Genomic DNA, 27,239 nt, shown 5'->3' with positions numbered 1-27,239 from the left:
AATTGAAGCCATGTCTTAATCGAACCTGCTGTTGTATTGACCAAAACTCTGGTTTGTATAAGGAAACTAATGTTATCTGGTTCTTACCATGTTTTCTAGCACTAACATCTTTGGTTTGAATGCCAATAACAGAAATAGCAGAAAAAAAATCCATGTTATGGGAAAACGAAGATGAATTCAGCATATCTTCATTATTCCTTCCAATACAAAACCCTACCTTTACAAATAAGCATGAATGCACATAAGCAAAGAGCATGCCTGCAAAGCCTGCTGCAAACAAACCATGTTGGAGGCGTAAGAACAGTAGGGGAAATGACATTCTGCTTGGGAAGGTGGCAATGACATTTTAGCGGAAGCTCTTCATTTGGAAGGCTCCGATGAGTCAGCTCTCCAGCATGCCATTGGGCAATAAGGGGAGAGAACAGATGATCAAAATCAAAACAAAAGGAATGTAGGTAGGCAGGCAGCTGGGCAGGAAAGCCTTTTCCTTTTTTTCATTTTTATTCTAGGCAACTAGAATGTTTTAAGTAACCAATTATAGCTTCACCAATATAGTCTTTAAAATTGTTGATCCAAAAGATTTGAAGTTTAGAATTTTAGCCCTAATTTTGCCACTTCAGTTTAAATATTTTGATTTATACTATTAAGCTATGAAAAGAGAATGTATAACACTGGTTGTGATCATTAGCAGCAAATACTGAAATTCGTAAGTGTTCCCTGCAAAAAGTCATGCGGGGGAGGGGTACTTAAAATAGGAGAATCTTTAGTATCAAGACTTGTTGTTTATTTAAATCTAGTCAAAATAAATTGCCGCCTTAGAACTCTTGAGGAAGATTCTTTAAACGTGAGGTTTTGGGACCAAGTAAGCCACCAGCAATGACATTATGCTGATGTGCCTCATTCCTCTTGTCCTGAAGGAATGGATATGTAATGTAGTGACCACAGCAGGAAAGGCAGAAGAAATGCATCAAGCACTTGCTGAAACATAGCTTTAAGCAATGCTTGGCGCTGGTAGGAGCCTGGAATAGGAGGAGGGCACACCCACTGGGCAGTGGTGCAGAGAGGAAGCAGGAGAGGTTCTTTGTGTGTGTGGAGGCGTGGGATGGTCTGAGCAGAGGCCCAGGCGCTAATACAATAGCCTCCACAACTAGCTGCTACAGATGATTGTGCCAGGGGAGCATTTGCAGAGTCTCTGTGAGTCACATACTTAACCACACAAGTAATTAACTGTCAGAAACATCACTTTGAACAGGATGACAAATGACAGAAAATTGGTGGCCTAATGCTTCAAGAGTGAGAAAAATGTTCTCAACTGAGGGAGATACATTAAGCTTACTAGACATCCACTGGCCATACCACAAATAATTAATGTTCCCTTAAATATGCGAAATAACTACAGGTAAAAGCTGATGTATTATAGTCAGACTATAACCACCAGGACAACACTAGAGTTTAGTTCTGCTCCCACTGAAGAACACTATAAAAATGATTCTTATTGATTGGTGTATGAAACAATACTTTAAACATGAACAGAACAAATAATAAATTATCAATTCCAATCATAACACATTCACCACAGTTCTATATAGGGCCATATCAACAGAGCTTAAATTTCGTTATGGCTTCCTTCACGATCCATCCCTTTCCCCTCCAACTACCCCTGCCACACACCCAGATCAGCTATCCCAGTGAGAGTTAATGAGGCACAGACAAGTAAACTTCCTTGCTCTGAATCACACACAACCCTTATTAATGTTGGAATACAAAACCAGCTTCTGGTGTCAAAGCCAAGGTTCTGTTCTAAGCTGAAAGAGTGGCTCTTTACAGGAAACCACCGACTTGAAACTCAGGAATCACCAAGTAGAAACATCAAGGTTCTCAAAGTAACCTTTTTATTTATTTTTTGATCATGCTACAAGGTACAGATTGTATACTACATCACAGTAAATAGGGCCAATGATTAGAAATACTTTCCATTTCAAAATATGGGTGTTTAAAGTATTAGAAAACGTGCAACTTTAAGGTTTAGATTTTTAAAAAAAGTTTCAGACGTAAATTTCTTTTCCTCTCATAGGAACTCTAGGAAGAACATTATTTTTAAATTTATTCATGGTTAAAGTTTAAAAATGTCAAATGCCATAACCTGTATCACTTTCATCATGAAAGTTTAGCTTTCTTTTTTGAGTGAATGAGTTCACATTCAAATATCAATAGTAAAAGTCATCACAGTGAATCAATATTTCAAAATAACAATCCCCTAAAGTTTTATTATACAGGTATAACAGGAAAAAAAAATAAATGAACCAATTTGGTTGTGCAATGAAAATCACTTTACAACCCACAATTGTGTGACAGAAAATCTCTATCCCTGTGTTACAGACTGGTAGACTGAACACTGAGAGACAAAGTCTCAGATCAATACACATTATATTGTGATCCACAATTCCTCCAAGCCAGGAATGCACTAATGTTATCATTTCCACACAACTAGGTTTCAATTTCCCTTTAGCTTGTTTGGTTCCTTTCTAAAAGTGTCAGTGTCTTAGCTTCCTAGTGCTGCTGTAACAGAAATACCACAATTGGGTGGCTTTAAAGAACAGAAATTTATTTTTTCACAGTTCTGGAGGCTAAAAGTCCAAATCAGGATCTCGGCCATGTGTCGATTCTTACCTTGTAGGTAGTCCCAGGACTTCCTTGGATCCCTCACTTGTGGAGGATCCTCGTATGGCATCTGTTTTCTTCCCCAGTATGTGGTCAAATGTCTCTGTGTCTTTGCTGCTCTTTATTTGACTCAGAAGTGATTAGGTTTAGGATCTACCCTACACTGGTATGATCTCAACTGATTAATTGCATTACATTAGGTTGCATTATGGAATGTGATTACATTACGACCATAGGTATAAGGGTTAGGATTCCAACACATAAATTTTTGGGGGACACAATTCAATCCATAATAGTCATCAAAAGAACTACTGCCATTACAATATGAATGGCAGTATTCCTACAATAAAGGAGCACAGTAGTTATAGTACGTGGCTGCTAACTGAAAGGCTGGTGTTTCAAACCCACCAGCCGCTCCATGGAAGGAAGACATGGCAGTCTGCTTCCATAAAAATTTACAGCCTTGGAAACTCTATGGGGCAGTTCTACTCTACCCTATAGGGTCACCATGAGTTGGAATTGACTTGACGGCAGTGGGTATGGGTTTGATGGTGCAATGGTTAAGCGTTTGGCTGCTAACAGAGAGGTTGGTGGTTCAAACCCACCTAGCAGCTCAGAAGGACAAAAGACCTGGGGATCTGCTCCTGTAAAGATTACAGCCTAGAAAACCTTATGGGGCAATTCTACTCTGCCACATGGGGTCACTCTGAGTCAGAATCGACTCAATGGCACCTAACAACAACAACCCTATAATACACCAGGAAGAAGATTTTCCTGCACAAGATATTATTAAATTGCATGGTTGAAATGCCTGAGACTATTGCCCTGAGATAATCTTTAAAATTTAAACCCAAAATCGGCCCTGAAGTCTTCTTAAAACCAAACGATACAAAAAAAAACAAATCAAACCCACTGCCGTCGAATTGATTCCAACTCATAGTGACCCTGTAGGACAGAGCAGAACTGCCCCATAGAGTTTCCAAGGAGCGCCAGGTGGATTCAAACTGCCAACCTTTTGGTTAGCAGCTCTTGCACTTAACCACTACACCACCAGGGTTTCCAAACCAAACAATAGCTTAGAAAAGGTCTGCCTTGAGAGTTATGCTCTTTTAAGAACTATCTATATGAGATCAAATTGATAACAGCAACTCGAAAGATTAAATAGGAACCATAGGGGGCAGTGAATTTATGTTAATGGGGGAGGAACAACTCAGAAAAGGAGGGCGAGAATGGTTGCACAACTTGAAGAATGCAATCAGTGTCACTGAATTGTACATGTAGAAACGGTATTGTTTGCTGTGTATGTTCTCAACAACAACAAAATAAATAAAATTTAATAAAAAGAAACAACAAAAAAATCTTTTTAAAGCCCTACTAAAACAGACTCCTGATTTTCCCTGTTGTTTTTGCTCTATTTCATTGATTTCTGCTCTTATCTATATTATTTCCTTCTTTATATTACTTGGTTTAATTTGCTTCTCTTTTTCTAGTTTCTTAAGGTGGAAGCTTAGCTCACTGATTTAAAATCTTTTTCTTTTCTAGTATAAACATTTAATGGTATATATTTCCCTATAAGCTCGACTTTATTCACATTCCACAAATTTGATACATTGTATTTTCCTTTTCATTCAGTTCAAAATATTTTCTAATCTCCCGTGTGATCTCTTCTTTAATCCATGAGTTATTTAGCAGTATGCTGTTAAATTCCTACATTTATGGGAAGTTTTCCAGATATCTGTTACTGATTTCTAATTTAATTCTGTTGTGGTAACAGGACATGCTTTATATTATTTCAATCTTTTTACATTTATTGATACTTGTATAATTTTTTTTATTGATACTTGTACGAGTGTGTTGTAGGGTTTACAATATACATCTTTAACTTATTACAGTCCACCGTCAAATAATATTATATCACTTCATGTACAGTGTAAGATTCTTACAACAGTATACTTCTACTCCATCCTCCCTGTATTTTATGTTACTGTTGTCATACATTTTATTTGTATATATAAACTACATAATACATTACTACTTTTGCTTTAAAGGGTTAATTTTTAAAGATGAAGTATAAGACAGTATAATATTGTCAATTAAACAAGGTTTGACAAACAGATATATAATATTACAAATATATTCTTCCTATTAAATTACAAAATAAACAGAATAGGACTAAGGCTCAATCTTCAGTTACATCTAGAAGGCGAGAGCGAATATATGATACAAGTGACTAAAAAAAGTTGCCTTTAAAATATCAACATGTCCCAAACACAGAAAACCAAATCTTGAAAGTTAAATTATTATGTGGACATATAAAGTATTGAGAACATAATTTTAGAAAAGGTGTTTTTTTTATTTTGTTTTTGCTCTTTTAGTGTACATCTTTCCTATGGTTTTACATCCTTAACTTGTTGTTGTGTTAATGTAGGAGTCACGTGCCTGCCTGACTCTCTATTGAGATAAATTTTGGAGATGTTGCATCTTCTAAAATATTTTCGATTTCCACAGATGCTGGAAATAATCAATAACCACATTTGATGTAATTGTTTGCCACAGGGTCTCAAATTAGGGTATTGGCTGAGAATAAGAATCAGGATTGGTTCTGGTAAGGGAAAGCTAGGCTCCCTCTTAAGGTGTTTAAAAGTGACAATCCTACAGCTTGAGTTCAAAGCCTTGTTTGAGGTTCTTTTTTTTTTTTTTAAATTGTTTTGTGTGTTTGTGTTTTAATTCCATGAAAGAAACAGGACATCTAGTAAGTTCCACTAACAGCCTCCTAGGGAGAAAGACAAACTTGTAATTCTCTCCCCAAACTTTAAACTACTCTTTAAAAATTTCAAATTATGCTTTGCATACTCATTTCTGGCTGTCAAACTGATTGAAGTAGTGATGTCACTTTAAGTAACAACCATTTAACATATTATATTTGTATATGGAATAAAAACCATGAAGAATATGGCATTATTATACATACACGACACATAATATTATAAGTATTATAAACGGTCAGTGTTCGGGCATAACATTATCATTATATTCATCATTATATTCCTTATCTTCATCCTTCTCATTATATTGAAATTAGCTTTCTTTTCAGTTAGATTGCAAATGCCCTAAGGTCAAGGATCATATATTACATATTACTGTATCCCTCCCATGTCTAGCAAAGTGGTATGCATATAACAGTTGGTCAATAAATACTTGAGGAATGAATAATAGGGAAACAGCACACATATGCTAATCTTGTCTTAGAGGAATAGTGGGTGAAATGTTTCAATACTGTTAATGGGAATTTTTCTCTGAAGATATAGTTTGTATGTTCACCAGTGACTCATCACATGTATATTAAAAGAGTCAACTCTGGGCTCACATGGACATGGTAGAGACCTCTGCTATAGACCCAAAGGTTGGAAAGGAGCATCCCCAATACAACGTGATTCTCCTACCCAAAACATTTTTTTAAATGGAATACTAGAAAACTTTAAGGGAAGAAATTGAAAACATATTGTTATACAGTTTTACAAATGGTAATTTATAACAGCAAGGCAGTACAATGGGGAGAAACAAATTTTTGGAATTTAGGGAATAAAAGCAGATTATGGAACATTCTGAGAATTAAGGGTCATGGTCTGTGAGAATAATACATCATGGGTCTGTCTTCAATTAAGTACAGTGGCTTAAATTCTCTAATTCACAAAATGGCTATGAAGTAGTACATGTAACATGAGCAAACCAACAAGGACCTTGTGAAATTTTTCTTTTTAGATTATTAACAGCAGGCAGTAACCTTTCCGAAGACCTTAATAGTCTAGATTTTCACTCGAGGTTGTCAGAACCAGTTCCCCAGTAAGCATTACAAACCAGGGCTAAGGTCGAGAGGGGCACAATACTGAGGCACAGTGTAGAGGCCAAAGAGAAGTGCATGGGTCTTTCTGGTCCTCCTTACCAACAGCAGGAGCGAATGTTCATTATTTTTGGCTTCCACAGCATCTATTAAGTATGGAACCAGATAGCAATAGAAATACATGCCTACAGGGACCTTTCAGATGATGCTGTCCAATCTCCTAGTTTTTCTCCATCAGCCCTTTCCATGTCTGACTGACCTAGGCAGAAAGAACTCACACTATACACAGATCTTTGCTTTTTTTATCTTCTCTTTACAACTGACCCACATTCAGAATAAGGAATTGTGTTTCTTCTTTATACATATATATAAAGTACCCGTGGAAGCAGCAGTCTTGAATTTGCCCGTGTCCTTTCAAGGAACGAAAAGATCATTTTCAGCAGAAGTGCTGGCCACTGCAACACTTCATTTGTAATCAAACAGCAGAACGTCTGGTCTGTTGGCCAGGACTGCCAAGTTCACTATCATCGCACTATCCTAGCAGGTCTTTATATACATAGCACCCATGGAAGCAGCAGTCAAGAAATCAAATGATGTGCTGCATTAGGCAAACTTGCTGCAAAAGACCTCTTTAAAGTGCTAAAAAGCAAAGATGTCACTTTGAGGACTAAGGTACACGTGACTCTAGCCACGGTATTTTTCAATCACCTCATATGCACGCTAAAGCTGGACAATGAATAAGGAAAACCGAAGAATTGATCCTTTGAATTATGGTGTTGGCAAAGAATACTGAATATAGCATGGACTGTCTGAAGAATGAACAAATCTGTCTTGGAAGAAGTACAGCCAGCCTGCTCCTTAGAAGGGAGGATGGTGAGACTTTGTCTCATTTACTTTGGACATGGTATCAGGAGGGACTAGCCCCTGGAGAAGGACATCATGCTTGGTAAAGTAGAGGGTCAGTGAAAAAGGGGAAGACCCTCAATGAGATGGATTACCCAGTGGCTGTAACAATGGGCTCAAACACAGCAATGATTGTGAGGATGGTGCAGGACCGGGCAGTGTTTTGTTCTGTTGTACAGAGGGTTGCTGAGTTGGAACCAACTTGAGAGCACCTAACAACAACAACAAATATATGTGTGTGTCTGTGTGTGTGTGTGTATACATATGCATTCACATACACACACATATACTAAATCCACTTAATTTCCTGTTTGAAGAAAACACTATTTATTCGTTTAAAATGTTTATGTTGGACACTCCCTGTTCATATATTTACAGAAGCCATGATGAATGACATGATGGCTAAAGCTTAATAATGAGACAGTCTGGGTGCCTTTTCCATTTTGTCACATTTATCTTTTTTCATATTATAATTGATTCAAAACAGTATTCACATTCCTGAGCATTTAAAATGTGAACACATATTTTTCAGTCAAACATCAGATAACATGATGGTATCTTGGGTTTATTTCATTTTTAAAACTCACATGAATCTGATTTTAAAAAAAACCACAAAACCATGGTAACAATATAGGTTATTAAGATCATCAGAAAAATTTATTTTTGTGCTACATATTTCCTGGTCATGACAAGTGGTTTCAAAATAACAACAAAAGTAGCCCCATGCCATATTGTGTACTCATTTATTTAGTCATTTAACAAACACTTCTTGAGCCTCTACTAGGTATTCTGAACACCTACTAGGCACTTTACTAGATGATGGTGGGGAGGGGAGAAAGAATGAAAGGAGAAAAGGGAGGTGGTATTATAGTTGATGGGGAAAATACAAAGAAGGTGGCAGGCACAGTACTTGCATGTGACATTTCACTAATTGTTAATATAACTAGCTTTTAAAAATATTCTTTCATTTGTCATTTATCTTAGTTCCTTTTCAAATCAACATATTGCAAATTTGTCCCTATATAGGCGTTAATAAGGTTTAACGATGAAAAATATAATAATTAATATAGCTAATGCATCTCTGACTAAAATCAGAGAATTTTAGAGCTGTATGAACTTAGAAGTCATATAGTTTAACATTAAACCTATTTATTTGTTGGTTCATTTTGTATTTTTTTCTCAAATGTAAATCAAATTAAAGACCAGAGGGCTTGAATTTGCCTGTGTCCTTTGAAAGAAAGAAAAGACCATTTTCAGCAGAAGTGCTGGCCACTGCAACCCTTCAGCAGCAGAATGTCTGGTCTGTTGGCCAGGACTGCCAAGTTCACTATTATCATACTATCCTAGTCGGTCTTGAATCAGTAGTTTTATTAAATATTATAAGGTTTATATTAAAGTATTGTTTTAATTACTGTATCAATTCACATTTCAGGATTCACTGCTTGCATATTATCTTGGCAACACTGAATTTATTAGTACATATCTAACATCTTTCAATTAAATACAGAATGCAAATACCTGAAACTCTAAAATGAACTACTCACCATGTCAAGACCACTTTTAAAAAGAAATAAACCCTTATTTTAAAGTATCTATTCCCTGTAATTCTTAACATTGTTTTCTTTTAATTATTCAATTTGCCTAGGTAGCCACTTCTCTGTTGTTATTATTATATCTAGTCTTGACATTTATTTTATAGAGATATCCGAATTAAACAACATACCAAATGAAACATTTACTAGTTTAATCTGGAGAGTAAAGAAACACAGAGGATTTCATCATTTTCTGCGGTGCAAGAAAAATGCAACTGCTCTTATATAACATCTAACCCTGCCCGGGAGCCAGAATAGAAGAGCTTTCTTCAGCCTCCACAATCATGCTAGAGCTCTCAATCACATCATAACCTCTGCAATTGGGTAAAAAGAAAACAAGAACAACAACAAAACCCCAAAAAGCCCAGGATTCAGATTAACCCCTAAATCTAAATTTCTTGGTATGAATTCAGAAAAAAAAAAAAAAAAATCACCACTGTGTACCCACTTAGGAGTAATGTGGAACAATAAAAATAGCGGCTACCATGGACTGACAGCTTTCATGTACCAGGAACTGAGCAGGCAGACATTGCTGAAACTCAATTTCTTCTGAAGTAGAAACGAAGGTTAAGAGATTAATCAATTTGTCCAAGGACATACGAGCAATAAGCAAGCTCCTAGAGAGCAAGGAAAAAAAAAACAACCACAAAATAAAAAACCATACCCGTTGCCATCATGTTGATTCCAACTCATAGAGGGCAAGGGATGGGTCTTATTTATCATTCTACCCCTGTAGCCTCAGAAGGTAGGAGGCCATCATTGCCGATGGACTGCCTGTGTTTTACTTTTAATGTCAGAGGTTTTTTTTTTTTTTTTTTTTTTAAGTCTGTTCAAGGAATTATCTGTGTGTGTGTGTTTGTGTCTGTGTTATGTTAGGATGGAGGTAGTTCTTAAAATGAGAGACTGATCCACGGGTGTATTAAAATTATTTTTGCTCTAACTTATGTTGACCACCTATAGCGTAACAGTTCTTAAAGAAAGTACCTCTAATATGACATTTTCCTCTAATATGATTTCACTAGAAGATATAATTCCTTCTTGTTATATATTCTTTATCAAATCCTTATAAGAACAGCAAAAAAGGGGGGAGAGGGAGACCATGTTACATAACACAGCAAAAATGTGAAGCCCTCCTGTTTTTCTATTACAAAACAAAAACTTTAAAAAATAAAAGTGTGTCCTGGAGTTAGGTCTAGCTGATTTTTTTTTTTTTTTGGCTTTCACCTCAGTGAGTGATTTTACCAAAGGTATAAGAAGACACTCTAGCTTCACCCCCTGAAATGAGATCTGGCAGCTGTTCAACACCCCAGAGCAGCATTACATAACAAGGAATTCAAGAGGCAAAAAAGAAAACCACACTGAAGTGAGGCTGGTGAGTGGGCTCATGGCTAGGCACTTTTATCATCATGGAAAACAGTCAGTGGCAAGGCCAACTGTATGGTTATCATTATGTATATATTTAGGGTTTTTCCCATAACAAATCTCTGAACTGTACATACTTATACATCACAGTGACCTTCTAAGTGAACATTTGTGTGGGAGTGAACTGCTCCAGCCACAAAGTCTGAATTCTTTTGGGGATGTTCTTAGAACTCAAATAAGACTTTACCCCTTTTCTTTTATCTTTTTTTTATAATGTCATCACACAAGAACATTTTTTAAATGACAAAAAGTAATTTTAATGGGAAGAGTCAAATTCTGAGACTTCTGACCTTACTGACAACTCTAAAAAATATGTAATGCAACTCACTGTCTCGTCTTAAGTTTTTTGGCTCCAGAAAAGAAGAAATCATATACTTTTTATAAGTTTTTTTTTTTTTTTTTTTAAACAAGTATTTTCAAAACAGTTTAGGTACCTAAGCAAGAGTCACAGTTGACCCCAGTCAGCACTTTCTGGCTGTACAGACTTTACTCATTAAAGTCATGTATTAAGTTAAAATTGAGAAATTAGGGAAGATAAAATAGAAACTCTAGAAAATGTGCTTGTTTATGCAAATCCTTAAATAGACCAATAATGGGTTTTTAATCAGTATTGATGGAAAGCATATACGATGAACTTGATTTAGCACTGAAATGGTATCCTTAATAGGTCAATCTGTTCCTGCTTGAACAAAACAGATATATTTTAAAATCTCAGCTGTTTCCAAACAGTGTGAATACAGTTTCTCATTTAGGAACCTAAATGACTATTATTGTGGCCTAACAGGTACATGACCTTACACTTGCAAAAGAATTTATTTGGGATCATTTTCCTAATGAAAATTCTGCAAGATCAAGTTGTATTATCATACAAAAAGAAACTGAGGCCTAGTAACCTGGATGCATTATTTAAGTTCATAAATGGAGATGTGGTTGACAGAGGATACACGTATGATTTCTATGTTTGCTAGTAAGGTATTAATCTACTGAACTCTCTCACTCTCTCATTTTCCTTTTAAATCAGAGATACTGGTTGAAAGGATGAGGTCCTTAATAATACAGTTAAAGAGGAAAAACAAGGCGTTTTGTGGCTTACCTTGAAATATTAGCAATATTTTATCATACATTTTGGAAATATTTTTTATTAAGTAACTTTTATCTCAAAATGATCTAGAGATTAAAAAAAAAAATCCATGCCCCCACTGTGGAAAAAGCAGAACATATTGGGGGCTTAGTATTTAGTATTTGAGTAAAATAAATACTGGTGTCAAAAATCAGGATGAATTTGGAATGAAATTACCTAGTACAGAGCCTGGTACATGCTATGTGCTGAATATATTTTGAATAAATTAATAAGTAAATGGAAGATCATGATTTCCATCTTTATCATCTTTTGAAACCAGATACTCCCTTTCTAATATCAAAGCTAATGATATTTTGCCTAAACTAAAAATATTCGTGTCACAAGAACTTCATCATAAAGTTGTATAACTACTGGGAAGTTACTAGAGAAATGCCAGTGCATTCACCCATTAAGTGAAACTGGCTCTCCTTACGCAGAGCCTCACATTGAATGTTCTCGGAATTCGGTTACAGAGGACCAAATTTCAAGGTCTTATATTCTGCTCTAAATTCATGCAAGATCTATACACAGCTTTCATCAACACACACAGCATCCTGATGTAAAAAGACTAAAGTACGGTTGATAAAACACATTAACACAATAATTAAAACTGCACACACACAAAGGTGAAAGCAAATACTCAAAAAGTGAAGAGAGGCTGCTAGTGTCAGCAGCACCAACGGTCCCAGGGTGGCCATCCTCCTTTCATCATGGTCAACTCGTTAACAGAGGAGAAAAGACAGAAACTAAGGGAAATGAAGACCATCTGCTCAATCCAGATGCAACAGCACATGCCTCTTATATCCAAAGCTTTTTACCAGAAATGAACACAGAGATAAGATCTAATCCTCCCATGAAAGATCCAACAAAGGTATTTAGACATATCTGCATCAAAAATAAAAATAACACCAGAATCATTATTAAACAAGACCCTTCTAATATCAGTCAAGGCTTTTCTCGGTGAGTACACATTGGTTAAAAAGAATGTTAAAACAGCAGTAGAGAAAATATGGTTGGATTTCTATTAGCTTTATTCAGGTATTCCTTAACTAAAATCAAGCTTAAAAAATTTTCATTCCTTAAAGAGCAAGAACATTTTAGTCAAGACATTCTAGTTTTAAAAAGACATCAGAAGATGTTCCTTTAATATTCTATTTCAAGTAATGTGCATTTCTTTTCTTATAAGAAAGGTTAGAAACAATTATTCTTACCTTGAAATTGTGAACCTTTTCATATTTTGGAATTTGCTCGTTTTCTTTCAGAGTTGCTCTTCTAACAAGTGATGTCAACTGCGAATAAGCAAAGAGTTTCAGAGGTTGCCAGATTGTTACAGACGACTTTTGAGAACCCAGTTTCATTCCCAAGGCTGCTATCAATATATCTTGCTGACGGCCCTCTTGTTTTGATTTGTGAACTGTAGCTCTATTAGTTTTCCTCCCCGACCAAGACTCTTTGGATGGCATTTTGGAATTCACAAGAAAGAAATAAAACCTATATTGATCTATGTCTGTCGATGAACTCTATTCAGCTAACAAATGAGCATTCTGCCAGCCAGCGCAGAACCCTAACCTACAGAGAGCTGCAGAGAAACATCACGGAGAGGTGGAGGAGGATGATGAAGCACTTCTTAAAAAGAGGTCGACTAACCAGACAGATTCTTCTTGCTTCCTTTTTTTTTTTTTTTCCTTTTAAAGGGCTCTACATTTAAGCTTCTGAAAACTTAAGAGTCTGAATAGAAAAAAAAAAAAAAGTCTATGCTAACATAAACACTCAGCATCTCATCCCTTTTTAAAAGCCATGCAGCTTTGACAAACGATACATTTCTAAAAGCTTTCTTCTCTAGTCAATATATTAATGTCCATTCTGAATGAAAGATTCCTAGACTGCCTGCAATCAGTTTCTAGCAACAGACACCCTGTGAAGCCCCTGGCAGGGAGGGGGGGAGGGGAAGGATCTGACAGGGAGGCTGGATTAGACTGGCCACCGTAAGAAAGGAGATAACCAATGAAAATCAAGCAGCAGTATTTAAGTACAGTATTCCTCAACTCGCTGTCTGTTTCTCCCTCCTCTCACGTAAGATTTTCTTGCTGGCTCAAGGGTGGGGGTCGGGGGAGGGAGATCAGTGGGAAGATAATGAGCAATGAAAAGTCATGCATCATTACAAAATGGAAACTTTTTAAAACCTATTTAAAAGCAGAGGAAGATTAACATACTGCACTAGGTTTCTAAAAGAATGCTCCACAGCCAGGTAAATTATGAAAGGCTGATCTATATCCCTCTTTGTGCATTACAGACTGAGGTTAGTTTACTAAAACTCGATGTTTAAATACAGATGAACAAAAACTGACAAGTATTTTGAGGAAAAAAGAAAAGGGGTTTAACTAAGTATCCTAATTTTTCACATAGAACAAGGAGCATGCATATAACACTGCCAACACCCTGGATAGGTGAGTTTTGTCTCTGTCTACTATGAGTAGTTTTGTTGTGGGTCTGCACTTAAATAGATCAGTCATGATTTTAATTCTCTAACCTCAACATTCTTTATTTAGAGAGTTTGAGGCCAGGTTATAGTGGGAGCGAGTTGGAAATAATTTCTCAATTACATAAGTACCAGATGCAATGTAACTGTGTTTATAAGACCCTGGGTGTTTGTTTGCTGAAATAGAAAGAGGGGTATTGGGTAAGAGGCTCGTAAATTTATAAACAATACTCACATTTTTTACTAAGGTGCTACAAGAAGCTTAAATTTTCCCATTTTTCCTTCCCTAACGATCTCCCATCTGACTTATTTTTCCTCATGCTATAGTAATATGGAGCCCTGGTGGTGCAGTGATTAAGAGCTACAGCTGCTAACCAAACGGCTGGCAGTTCAAATCCACCAGCCGCTCCTTGGAAACCCTATGGGGCAGTTCTACTGGGTCGCTATGAGTCAGAATCGACTACATGGCAATGGTTTTGTTTTTTTAAATAGTAATATAATTAAGTTTAGTCAATTATGATTCTAATATTACCTTATATTTAAAGAATCTAAAACTCTGTATTTAAATTAATCCAGGCTATTGGCCTACCATCAACAATTTATCTCAGATTTCATAACCCATAGAGTATGCGTCCAATACATATTCTAGTAATTAGGGCATGAAGTGGTCCTTAAACCGAGCTAGATATTTGAAATACTGAATGACTGATTTTTTAAACACCCCTGAATTATTTTTTATTTATTTGAGTGGATAGTCCCTTTTATTCTTTTAAAAATATTGCTAAATAAAAGGCAGAAGTTAATATTTACGTCTACAGACGTTTGATTTGCACAAATTTATACCCTTAGATGATTAATATGACACATAAAATGCTCCTATGCCAAGAAGAAATGCAGTTGAAAAAAGTTTTCTTGCCCAGCCTAAATTACTCTTCGGCTTAAACCTAGGTTTGCCATGTGATGACTAAAAATATAAAGGCCAATCAACTCTAGACACGCACAGCCCAAAGTGAAAGTTGATCCAATTCTCCGCAGGCACCAAACAAAACAAAACAGACCCCAAAGGCAAGTTCGATACTAAATTTTTTTTTTCCCTCAACAATATTACTAAGAAAATAATCACACATTTGACCCAAGTAGCTTTTTTTTTTTTTTTTTTTTTGCTGAGTAGTATTTCTGATCAAGGTCCTGTGTTATAGATCATCCTCAGTCCTTTAGCTGCAGTAACTAAAATCCAGCTGAAGCCTGAACAATATTCATGGTGGAGTTAAAAAAATTCACGGCCAAGTAAAGGTGAACATTTTGTTATTGATTGGCAAAGTCTACTGTAGACTCTGCAGTAGTACTGTCTTTCCTAAGCAATTTTTCTACTTAATCAAGAAATACTGGACTAATTCCAAGTTGGACGGCCACCTAGGGCAATGAGGGGATAGAAAACGAGAGCTTAGAATGCTAATGGTGGGTTTGGCCACTGTTATTCCTTCAACATGGAAGCTACTGCATTTCTCCATTAATTTTGCTGAAGAGCTTGCAAGTCACAAGAACTCTTGAATTCAGAACCAATGTCAATGTTCTGATGTTCTAGATAATGTACATCACTTATTCTCATATCTATTTACTTAGAGTTATAGAATCTATTAATTATGGCTATTATTTATAAATTATTGAATACTTACGTTCCAGGTACCCTGCTAAGCACTTAACATACAGTATCCCACTAAATCCACAGAAAAACCCTATGAGGCATGTATCATCCTCATTTTATAGCTGAGAAAATGGAGGCCCAGAGAAGTTAACTTCCCCAGATTGTTCAGTAAGTAAGTGGTATGCTATAGTTGGACTCTTAAATGCTATGTTATATTCACCCCGGTGAGGAAATGAGAGGAAACTCCAGAGTCTGAGGTAGTTTTTTTCTTCTCTCTGATTCTACTCAAGGTAGCTTCTCTAGTTTAAATAGATGGTAACATTACTAAGAAGAATTGGTAAGAGTAAGTGATAGTAACCAGATCTTGTTTACCATGCGGTACATGTAGTAGAAAATGCAACCCTCATGACTCAATTCAAACACCTCCTCCTTCATGAAGCCTTTGATAATTTGCACCAATTGAATGTGATCTCACCCTCCTGTGAATGCAGAGCCCATCACCTGTTCATTAACTATGAGACATTCTACCTTATATCAGAGTTATCTGTGTAGCTATTTGTACAGAATTGGGTCTTATGCAATTTTGTATAAACCTTAAACCTAGCACAGTAGCTTGCACAAAGACTCAGTATATGTCTGGTTAGAAAATAAAACCAAATGAAGGCAGCTATTTTTATTGGGAGGGCAGTATGTTATAATAAAGAGGACAGGATTTGAAATCAGAGAAACTGAGGTTTGAATTCTGACCTCAGGAGATTTGCTTGCTGCCTTGGTTACCTTATCAGCGTAATGTAAAAAATAATACCCATCTTACAGGTTACTGGGAAGTTTAAAGAAGATGAGAAAACTGCAGACAGTGGATGCTCAATAAGTGATGGCATTATAAAGGTACTGTGCCAACTGTTGGTTACAGGGTATGCTGCATAAGTATGACAGTGGTCTCTGCCCTCAAGGAATTTATAATCTGCTTTTGGCCTATACTACAAAACACGCCTGGACACTCCTTCCCTTCCCTGGACACTCCTTCCCTTCCTTTTGTATTATGATCTCTACTCAGTTTCTCAAACTCTAGTTGTAATTCTATCGTTTAAAAGATATACCATGAACATACGTTAGTTGAGGGAGCAGGGTTGGGGAGACGATGGGAAGTGAAAAGGAAAGACTATCAGAATTTGTTAAGGTGCCAGGAACACTGCTGGATGCTTTCATTCTTTGTCCTATTTATTGCTCACAACAATCCTAGGAAGGAACCCTGGTGGTGCAGTGGTTAAGAGCGTGGCTGCTAACCAAAAGGTCGGCAGTTCGAATCCACCAGCCACTCTTGGAAACCCTATGAAGCAGTTCTACTCTGTCCTTTAGGGTCATTATTAGTCGGAACTGACTTGATTCCAACGGGTCTGGTTTTGGTTTTATCCTGGGAAGTATGTTATACGATGGTTGTTTTGTAGACAAAGAAACTGGGGCTCAGAGAGTCACTTGTTCAGGTTCACAAAGTTAGAAGTGGAATGCTTTCTGCTACTTTATAATAAGAGTAGGAGATAATTAGCCACACACTCCACTTCCTATTCCTGACTCTCCTTCCTCTATCACTCCAAGAAAATAGAGATCAATTGTTGTAGCTTGGATGGCTGCGACTGCCTCCTTTGCCATGAGACCAGAAAAATTAAATGGTGCCTGACTACCACTAGTGAATGTTTTGATCAAAGATTCTATAGAAGAATCCTGATCAAAAGGTGAGAAAATGCTGAACAGAATTTAAAATTCTCATAGAATCCAGACTTTATGGAGCCATTGAGGCTGGATGCATCCCTGAAACTATTGCCCTGAGATGATCTTTAAACCTTAAACCAAAAATATCCCCTGAAGTCTTCTTTAAACCGAACAGTTTAGCTTAATTAGTAGAGAATGTCTGCCTTGAGGATTGTGCTCTTTAAACAACAATCTATATGGGAGCAAACTGACAAAAGCAACTCAAAGAGTTAGATCGGAAACTTAGGGGGTAGGGAGCTTACATCAATGTGGGAGGAACGATTCAGAAAAGGAGGGTGAGAATGGTTGCACAACTTGAAGAATGTAATCAATGTCACTGACTTGTACATGTAGAAATTGTTGAATTGGTGTATCCTTGCCGTGAATATTTTCAACAACAATAACAATAAAAGAGTAGGAAAAAAACATGAGGTGTTAGGGATATAGCCCCTCTCATATTCTGACTCTATAAAATAAAATGGCTTAACTTGGGGGGAGAGGGTCTAAAATGACAGGGTACACATCCCACAAAGTCATTCTTGTTGGAAATACCAGCAGTATTTAGCTTTCTCTTTTGACTGGGAATCTTTGTACTCTCTTCAGACTGGACTCTGTCCATCCTTGATACTGACGTCACTTCTATAGGTTCATCTGTATAAGGGTGACTGGCCTGGCAAAAGGGATGGGGAATGGGCAGATTCCAGAACCCTCTCTGTTTCTCTCTTTGCCCATGTCATCTGAAATATAGAGAAGTGGACTATAAAAATGATAAAAAGTGAGTGGGGGAGGCAGCAGTATTAGAAATAAGGAATGGAAGGGGGAAATAGGTCATTTTGGAAAGGAACACACTCATTTTTCAAATAAGGAGATTTCTACTACTGATCACACTAGCCTGTTGTTTGATCAGTAATAATACTTGATTTGTGCTGAGCTAGCCTCTCATTTTCCGCAAGTGTAGTACAACAGAAAACTCATGGGCTCTGGAGCCAGACAAAGGTGTTAACCTTGACCCTGTCACTTATGAGCTGTGTCAGGCCCTTGGTCAAGCTACTAATGTATTTTAGTTTTTGTCTCCTTACGCGTAAAATGGATTTAAAATACTTGTGTTATAGAATCATTGAGAATTAAATGAGATAATATGTGGGAAGCATTTTGCATTATTCCTGGCACACAGAAAATAATCAATAAATGGACATTTCCTCTCCTTTCCTGGTATCCAAGGGCCTATATTTCCAAGATCAGGGTTGGTATAATGTGTGACTATGATACAAAGTACAGGCCCAAGGTTACTGTCCTACACAGTGTGAGCTTCAGGTCAAATTGTATCCAGGTGGCTTCAGGATACATCCTAAGGATCTCCATTCTGCAATCTTTACCTTACTCTGTCCTGGCAGTCTGATCCCCTGTGCTCAAACTCTGAGTAATCACGTTTCTCTCCACCTTCCTGCCATCAAACTCTGCTTACAGGAAAGGGTCTTATCAACTTACTCACATTAAGGTACAAATGATTGATTATAACATCTTTTCCAGGAGTATCTGGATTTTGAGGCCAAGACTTAAGCCAACGGAATAAATCTCCAACTACTGAATGTCAGGCCTCATTAATGGCAGGAGTGTTCTCTAGGGAACTGGAAGGTCCTCATGCAATGCACGTAAGTCACCTCTTTTGTAATATCATAGTAATGCCATAAGACTAATGAGCACAACACTCTGGGGTTAACTAAGCTAAGTTAACATTTCATCTAAAAAGAGACCATAAAGGAATGTCCTATCTGTCATGGTCCTGAGACTTGGGGAGGTGAAGTGAAAATGGATTAACTCTTGTGGTAATTAGAGTCACTGTTTTAGGTTTAGTGAAATCCTGAAATTTCTATGAAATGTTAAAATTGAGGTATAAATAACACAGCTTTTTTTTTTTTTAGAACTTCCAACATGGATTCAAGCAAATTCAACTCACTATAGTTACACAAATTATTCCTACCCTTGTACTCCAAATAATTATTTGTAACCTTAATTTCTCTCCATTAGAGCCAAGAGTGGAATATATTCAAGGTACTTAATAACAATTAATTAACTGACAACTGCATGGCACCATACTAGTAAATGCTTTACATGTATGATGAGGTTAGTTGTCAAAACCACCAGTAAGGTAGATATTATAATTCTCATTTTATAGACGAAGAAACGGAAAGTTAGAGAGGTGAAGTACCTTGCCCAAGGTCACCCTAACTTGTATGTGATGGAAATAGGATTTTCAAATTCTGTGTCTTCCCTCTATACTGCCCTGCCTCTCATATTATCTGTTGTTAACATGAAATTTTGGAAAGGTTATCATTTGAATAAATTTCTGGGTTATTTATATTCTAGTATCCGTCAGATCCACTTGCCATTTTAGCACTGCTTACATTGGAATTTATAGTATCTACCAGACTTATCACTTAATCAAAAATTTCAAATGCATTTTAAGTCAACCATTAAAGACTTCTATATCCGAACACCATAAATTCCTTAAGTTGTGTTGGGATAAATAACTTTTTATGTTGCATAGGAAACTCTTACATTCTGCCAGGGCTCTAAATTTTTATGCGTCTGGCAACAGTAACATCATAATTCCTAACTCAGTCTTTATGACATAGTTTCTCTAGTATTAACATAATATTCATTTAGCAGATAACGATAAAGCACATCACTGCATTCATTTCAGTGTATGATAAATTTACTCTATGCTAACATTTCCACTATCAAATCTTGCATACTCTAAAATGCTCCCTGACACATATACAATAATACGTAAACTTAAGACATTTGAGAACACAATTCAAACAAAAAAGTACAGCCCTAACATTTTTTATGTACAAGAAACAACAACAACATGATAAATTCTCCAAGGGGCAGTTCTAAGGGAATTGTTTGCACTCTGCATGAAGAACATCAAGCTTGGGAACACCACAACCTAGTTTAGGTTCAAACTCATTTAGCATACAGTGATGTACAGATTCGGGTGTGTCTACAAGGGAAAGGCCAGCTGACTATCTCCAATGAGTCCTCACAAAGTAACTCTGACAAATTTATTATGGGCTTAGATCTGGCAATCAATAATGTGGGCTCAGAAACTTAATTGGCCAGCACAAGGAGATTATATATATTTCTCAAAGACAGACTAACATTGTCATGCGAAGCTCATAAAATTGATAGGCAAGAGCAGAATGCCAGTTGTCTAGTTTATAAGAAGATATAATTACCATAAAGTGGGTGACCAACATGCTCTTTTTTGGTAGCACACCTACACTGGAAGCAAAAAATAATTAGGCAGTTGATGAGAATGGAATCAGAACAAGCAGAGTGGGTTAGATGAGCTGAATAATTAATGGCATAAAGCTAAGGTATCTGTTGAAGCCTCTACAATTAGTATAGCCTTGCCAATGGACTGGAATACTCACTGTCCACATTGGGCCTTCTTCACTTTAGGTCAGTGCTTAGATAAGCATAAGCAACTTCTGCCTCTTTGGGTTTCCTTTTTGTTTTAGACAATTTTGCATATCTCTGCTCAAATATCTTATATGTTAATCTTAAAGTTGATTCTCAGGACACAATCTTATTTTTTTCATTTACAGATTCTTAGAGGATGCTAGACTGTAACCCTGATGTATTGATGAACAATTTATATGGTAAAAGGTGCTCTGGGAAGATAAAATAAATGGAAGATGATGTCCTTGTCCTGAATTATGTAACCATATGTTAATATATGCAAAATTACATAATAAGGTCACTGCCATTGATGACTGTATGGTGATGATCATAACAACATTCTTCTTTGGGTCTTTTTAATGAAAAGCTGAAATCTGTCTCCATGAAAATTCCACTATGCCTTTTCTCCCTAGATGAGCCTGAGGGGTTACTTGGGAAGGTGTGTCATTAAAATTTTTATTTTTGTTTACCCAACGTTTTTTATACTTATTACTTGTAAGACTTAAACACTATTATTGTTCTGTAACAATAGAGAAGATGAAATTAGAGAAGCTCCAACAATTATCAATAATTAGAGGCTTTAAATCAAGTGCAAAACTCTTAAATTCTAGATGTTTTCACTTTTTTGAAAAGCTTTTAATTGTATATACATATTGAAAATACAACTTAAAAAGTTGATGTTAATAGGAGTGTTTTCGGATTTTAAAAGCCATATGAGGTTATTCAGTTACTGCACCATGGTGAACATTATCCATCTCCAGTTTCACAGAGGCAAGCCAGTGTATCTCAATAAAAGTTAAACACTATGTTTTTAGTTTTATTGTTCCTCCAGTGACTTCTGTTGAATAGGCTAGGATGAAGCCTCTGTGATTTGGTTATTTTAAAAAGGAAGTGTTTTAGACTTAATTAAACCTAAGTTATAAAAGCAGATTTCCTATATATGGCAAAAATAAACTGTAATTTGACCAGAATATTCCAATGTAACTTATTTTACATATTCATTTAAAGCCTCAACAAGGGTAAATGTTGACTCCTCGTGTAAAGTAAAAGATTTGTGGAGTTCAAACATACTTGTAAAATGAAAGCCTGATTTTAGTACTTTAAAAATGGCAATAGTGGTCTAAAGGCCAAAGATTTAACTTTCACAAGCAATAACTGTGTAAGAAGTATAAGTATTAGCTTAATTCACATTCTGTTAATAGTCCACCTCACTGCCAGACATTAACTCGTCTTTTCTTTGTAATGACACTGCTATAATGAATGTTTTATATCAAAATAAACTTTTCACATCATGTTCATATTTCATTTTATGAAATTCCTATCATCTCAAAGGATTCTAATGAAATTAAGAAAGAACTTTAAGAAACACTCACCTCGGTGCTCTCCTTCATATGGGAGATAATCATTAGACCCTTTTTTATGTATACTGTGTCCCATATGGAACTTGATATCTTAAGAGATATTTGAGGCATTTGGGCCCTTAAGTGACCAGTAAGTTAGAAAATAAAACACAGAAAATGGGGCTGCACCAATTGGCCTTGTGAGGAGGAAGAAGAAAAGATTAAAGGATGATTTAATATGTCTTTTAGTGACATTTTAATGTATTGAGAGGAATCTACACTGATGTCTTCCTTCTCCATAAAGGATAGGTCAGTGGGAGATGATTTAACCAAGCAATTGAAGATTAGGTTAATAAGGTCAAATGCTATTTTAGACTAATCTGGCCAGTAGAGCCTAGGCTAGTGCTTCACTACTTTTTCCACCAGAACACCCCCAATGACAGAGGACAGTGAACAGAACCCACAAGAGTGGGTCTCCAACCCCTTGTAATGAACCCATGCTTGTTTTACATAAAAGTGTTTTCAATTAATTATCACTGAGTAAAATTGATGCTCTAGAAGATGTATCATATTCTTTAGGTTTAGCATATCCCTTCCAAGTAGCAGGGAAAGGCACATTCTAGTTTCAGAAGAATAGGCTTGGGTGCCTGAAAGAGACCTTAGAAAATCTCTTCTAGCTCTAGACCTGATTCTATAATCATGTTGCATATGAAGAAGTAATCTGTGAACCCACACATCTATGGTCAGCTGATTGCTGACAAGGATGCTTAATCCATTCAATGGGGGAAGAAGAATCTCTTCAATAAATGGTGCTGGGAAAATTAGACTCGCACATGCAGAAAAATGAAGCAAGATCCATGCCTCACACCATACACAAAAAACAGATTCAAAATGGCCTCACACCATACACAAAAAACAAATTCAAAATGGATTAAGGACCTAAATGTGCAAACTAAAACCATAAAGTTCTTACAAGAAAATGCAAGGGCAATGCTGTCAGGCCTAGCTTTTAAAAAAAGCCCAAACAGCAAAGAACAAAATAAACAAATGGGACCTCATAAAAATTAAAAACTTTTGTTCAACAAGATTTTACCAAAAATGTGAAAAGACAAGCTACAGACTGGGAGAATATCTTCAGAAATCATATATCTGATAAGAATCTAATAACCAAAATATATGTAAAACTTTGACAACTTAACAACAAAAAGACAAATAACTCAATCATAAAATGGGCAAAGGACTTGAACAGACATTTCACCAAAGAGGACACTCAAATAGTCACCAAACACATGAAAACACGCTCAACATCATTAGCTCTCAGAGAGATGCAAATTTAAACTACAGTGAGATACCCTTCACTCCCACTAAGATAGTTAAGATAAAAAAAAGAAAGAAAGAAAATAACAAATGTTGGCAAGGATGTGGGGAAACTGGAACCTTATTCTTTGCTGGTGGAACTGCAAAATGGTAAACCCACCGTGGAAAACAGTGTGGCAGTTTTTCAAAAAACTAAAAACAGAACTACCATATAACCCAGCACTCCTAGGTATATACTCAAGACTTGAAAGCAGAGACTTGTACACCTGTTCACTGCAGCACTATTCACAATAACCAAAGAGTAGAAACAACCTAAATGCCCATCAACAGATGAATGGATATACAAAACGTGGTGCATACATACAATGGCATACTACTCAGTCACTAGGAGAAATGAAGTACTGATACATGCTACAATATGGATGGAGCTGGAAGACACTATGCTGAGTGAAATAAGTCAGTCACAAAAGGACAAATATTGCATAACCTCACTTATATAAAAAGACAAGAAAAGGCAAATGTATAGAGACCAAAACAGGGACTGGAGGAGAGGGGAAAACTGGAAGTTATGCTTATGGAAAACTGAGTTTCAGTTTATGATGATGGAAAAATTGTACTGATTAAGGGTAGGGTTCACAGCCAATTATTGTAAGTGCTCTCAATAAGTTGTACACCTGGTAAAAAGTTGGATTGGCAGAAGTTGTGTGATAGACAGATTTATGACAACGGCAAAAAAAATAAAATAAAGATCAGCTGCTGAGGCTGTTTATATACAACCAAACATCTCATGGGATTTGGTTCCTTGGTTTGGGGATTTAGTGTCCTGGTTTCAAGGGATATCCTAGTTAATTGGCCTAATGACATGTTTAGCGCTTCTCTGTTCTACCTCCTAGTTCACTGCACGGTGCCTGGGGTCTTAAAAGCTTGCCATCCAAGGCATAATTGGTCTCTAGTTGCCTGTGGCAACAGAGTAAGAAGGACAGTCAGGAATAGGAGGAGGATATGGAATGTGTGGCTAACTGCATCCATGAACAACTGCCTCCTTTGCTATGAGACCAGAAGAACTGGATGGTGCCTGGCTACCATTATTGAACATATTGATAAAAAAATTCTATAGCAGAATCTTGATCAAAAGGGGGACAATGTAGAACAGAATTTCAAGTTCTCAGACTTTATGGAGTCATGGAGGTTGAATGAATTCCTGAAACTACTGCCCTGAGATAATTTTTAAAATTTAAACCAAAAATATCCCCTGAAGTCTACTTAAAACCAAACTAGCAGCTTAACTAGTAAAAAAAAAAATGTCTGCTTTGAGCATTATGCTTTTTTAAGAACTATCAGTGGAATCAAATTGACAACAGCAACGTGAAAGACTAGATACAAACCTTAGGGGGCAGTGAGTTTATGTTAATGGGGGAGGAACAACTCAGAAAAGGATGGTGAGAATGGCCGCACAACTCAGAGAATGTAATCAATGTCACTGAATTGTACATGTGGAAACTTGGTGTATGTTCTGCTATGTCTATTTCTCAACAACAACAAGATAAAAAAGTAATCTGTGAGGTAAATGGCTTGATTTTCCTGTTCTAATCCTACTTAACAATAATGTTAATTACTGAATTCTTATGCTAATTTGATTAAAAAGAAAAAACAGGCCCAGCTCCTAGTGGGCCCAAATACGTGCCCAGTAATCATTGTCACTTATATAGAAGGTTAGCATCTACAAAGTGCTTTATCACATATACTATTTCATTGTATTCTTACGTTTCTGTTTTTCAGAAGGAAACAAAAATTCAGCGAAGTTAAGGAATATGCTCAGGGGTACATAATTAGTAAGCAAAGCAGCCATGACGGAAACAAGGCCTCCTGGCTTCAGATGGCATCCTCTTTCCACCGTGCTGTACTTCCCTCAGATCTTGCAATATGATCACTCAACATGTGATGAGACTGACTCCTTTCTTTACTTCTTTTTATCATCGTAAAAATATATATAACGCACATTTGCCAATTCAATGTTTCTCACGTGTACAATTTAGTGACATCAATTACATTCATTATATTGTGCCACCAATATTCATTGCCAAATTTTCCATCACCATAAATGGAAACTCAGTGTTTCCTAAACAATAACTCTCCCTTTCCCCTTCTCTTTCCTGTCCCTGGAAACCACTAAAAAAATCTGGTCTCTATACATCTGCCTATTCTAGATATTTCATATAAGTGAAATAATACAATATGTCCTTTTGTAATTGACCTACTTCATTTAGCATAATGTTTTCAAGGTTCATCCATGTTGTAGCATGTATCAGGACTTCATTTCTCTTTATGGTTGAGTAATAGTCCATTGTATGTATATACAACTTTCTGTTTTTCCATTTATCTGTTGATGGGCATTTAGGTTGTTTCCAATGAGACTGACTCTTAACAAAGGCACAGGGGTCACAAAGACCCAGAACCGTCAGCAAGCAGAAATAGTCACAGGGGAAAATGACTACCCCAACTCAGTTCTAAGTCTGACACTTGGTTTACAACATACAGAGAAGTAGGGTCAGTCTTGGAGATTAATTTCTGGAATTTTGAAAGCCCATTTCATTATTTTGATGGTGGTAGGTAAAGTGATACGTTACACTTACTTAGCTGCATGCAGATCCTTTGTTAAGTGTCTACTAGGGCTTTACAGGGAGTTACAGTGCAGGATGCTTTTGGTTTGTTTGTTTTTGCATTGGCTTTTCCGGTTCCTTAGATAAAAACAGATCAACAAAACTCCCCTCAAAACCAACAAATTGAGAGAGTAGTCTCTTGAGCAACTAATTAAGCTGTCTTTAGAAATAGGTAATTAAACTTCCATTAAAATTCACCAAAGAGACATACATAATTTACAAGGTAGAAAGCCATTTCAGTCTCATGGGTAAACAATTAACCAAGTCTTGTATGTATAACAGAGACTCAGAATGGCCAGTGCAGTGAGTAATTATATAGTTAGGATGAATTTTATCTTTAGAAGAACATAATGTAAAAAATAAGGATTTTGGGTGCTGGACATGTAGCCTGAGAAAGTGCAAACGCTTTCTATCACCCACAAATTCATGAAATGAAAATACAAAAATGCTTAAAGTATATATGTACAATACTAGGCTCTCAATCAGTTTATTCATTGAACAAATATTTTATTGAATGTCTACGATATGCTAAGCATTGGTGAAACTGTGGTGAATAGCAGAGAACAGAGCTCTGAGCTATTTTCACAAGCAGCAGGTATTAAAGAAATAATTATATATTTAATGAATTAATTATAATTGGGATAAGTGCTGGGTGGATAATGGACTTTTTTCATCCTATTTTCAAATAAAGAATTTATTTCTGAAGTCTATATCCACTCTCTCTGTGCCCTCTCTGACAAGCTGCTCCCTACTCTTCTGGTCCCTCTGAGACTAACAGGTGACTGTTAAACTACCTCCACCCCAGATAACTCTCTTCTTCTAAAATGGATTTGCCTTCAAGAGCCCCCTAAGGTTCAAACCACAGTGTATGTAGTTTACCTCCTGAAATCAATCCTTAAGTCCAGTTGCTTGCTTCTTTATAAAGTTAATTTGGAATTGAAGGTACCAAAGGAACCACCTCTTTGGTTATTATGAATAAATGACTGTTACAGCATTCTTCTTCTACTCAGAAGTAAAGTGAAGAGAGGGGAGGGAAAAAAGG

General features: G+C 36.4%; 1 protein-coding gene across 2 annotated transcripts in view; it reads right to left on the bottom strand.

Moving 5' to 3' along the window:
- The window catches only part of CHN1 (chimerin 1), a 227,643-nt gene that overhangs the window by 40,753 nt on the left and 159,651 nt on the right, over positions 1 to 27,239 (bottom strand). The window contains exon 7 of one of the 2 annotated variants that reach the window (XM_004375488.2): positions 12,751 to 12,828. The exons of the other annotated variant lie outside the window; for it this stretch is intronic. Coding sequence (XP_004375545.1) covers positions 12,751 to 12,828 — 78 coding nt within the window. The remainder of the gene's footprint in view (positions 1 to 12,750; positions 12,829 to 27,239) is intronic. 2 annotated transcript variants of the gene reach the window in all.

Source organism: Trichechus manatus, unplaced genomic scaffold (genome assembly GCF_000243295.1).
Source record: "Trichechus manatus latirostris isolate Lorelei unplaced genomic scaffold, TriManLat1.0 scaffold00037, whole genome shotgun sequence".
Lineage (NCBI taxonomy): Eukaryota > Metazoa > Chordata > Mammalia > Sirenia > Trichechidae > Trichechus > Trichechus manatus.
The sequence above is the reverse complement of the archived record's forward strand: the minus strand, read 5'-3'. Positions and strand labels throughout refer to the sequence as shown.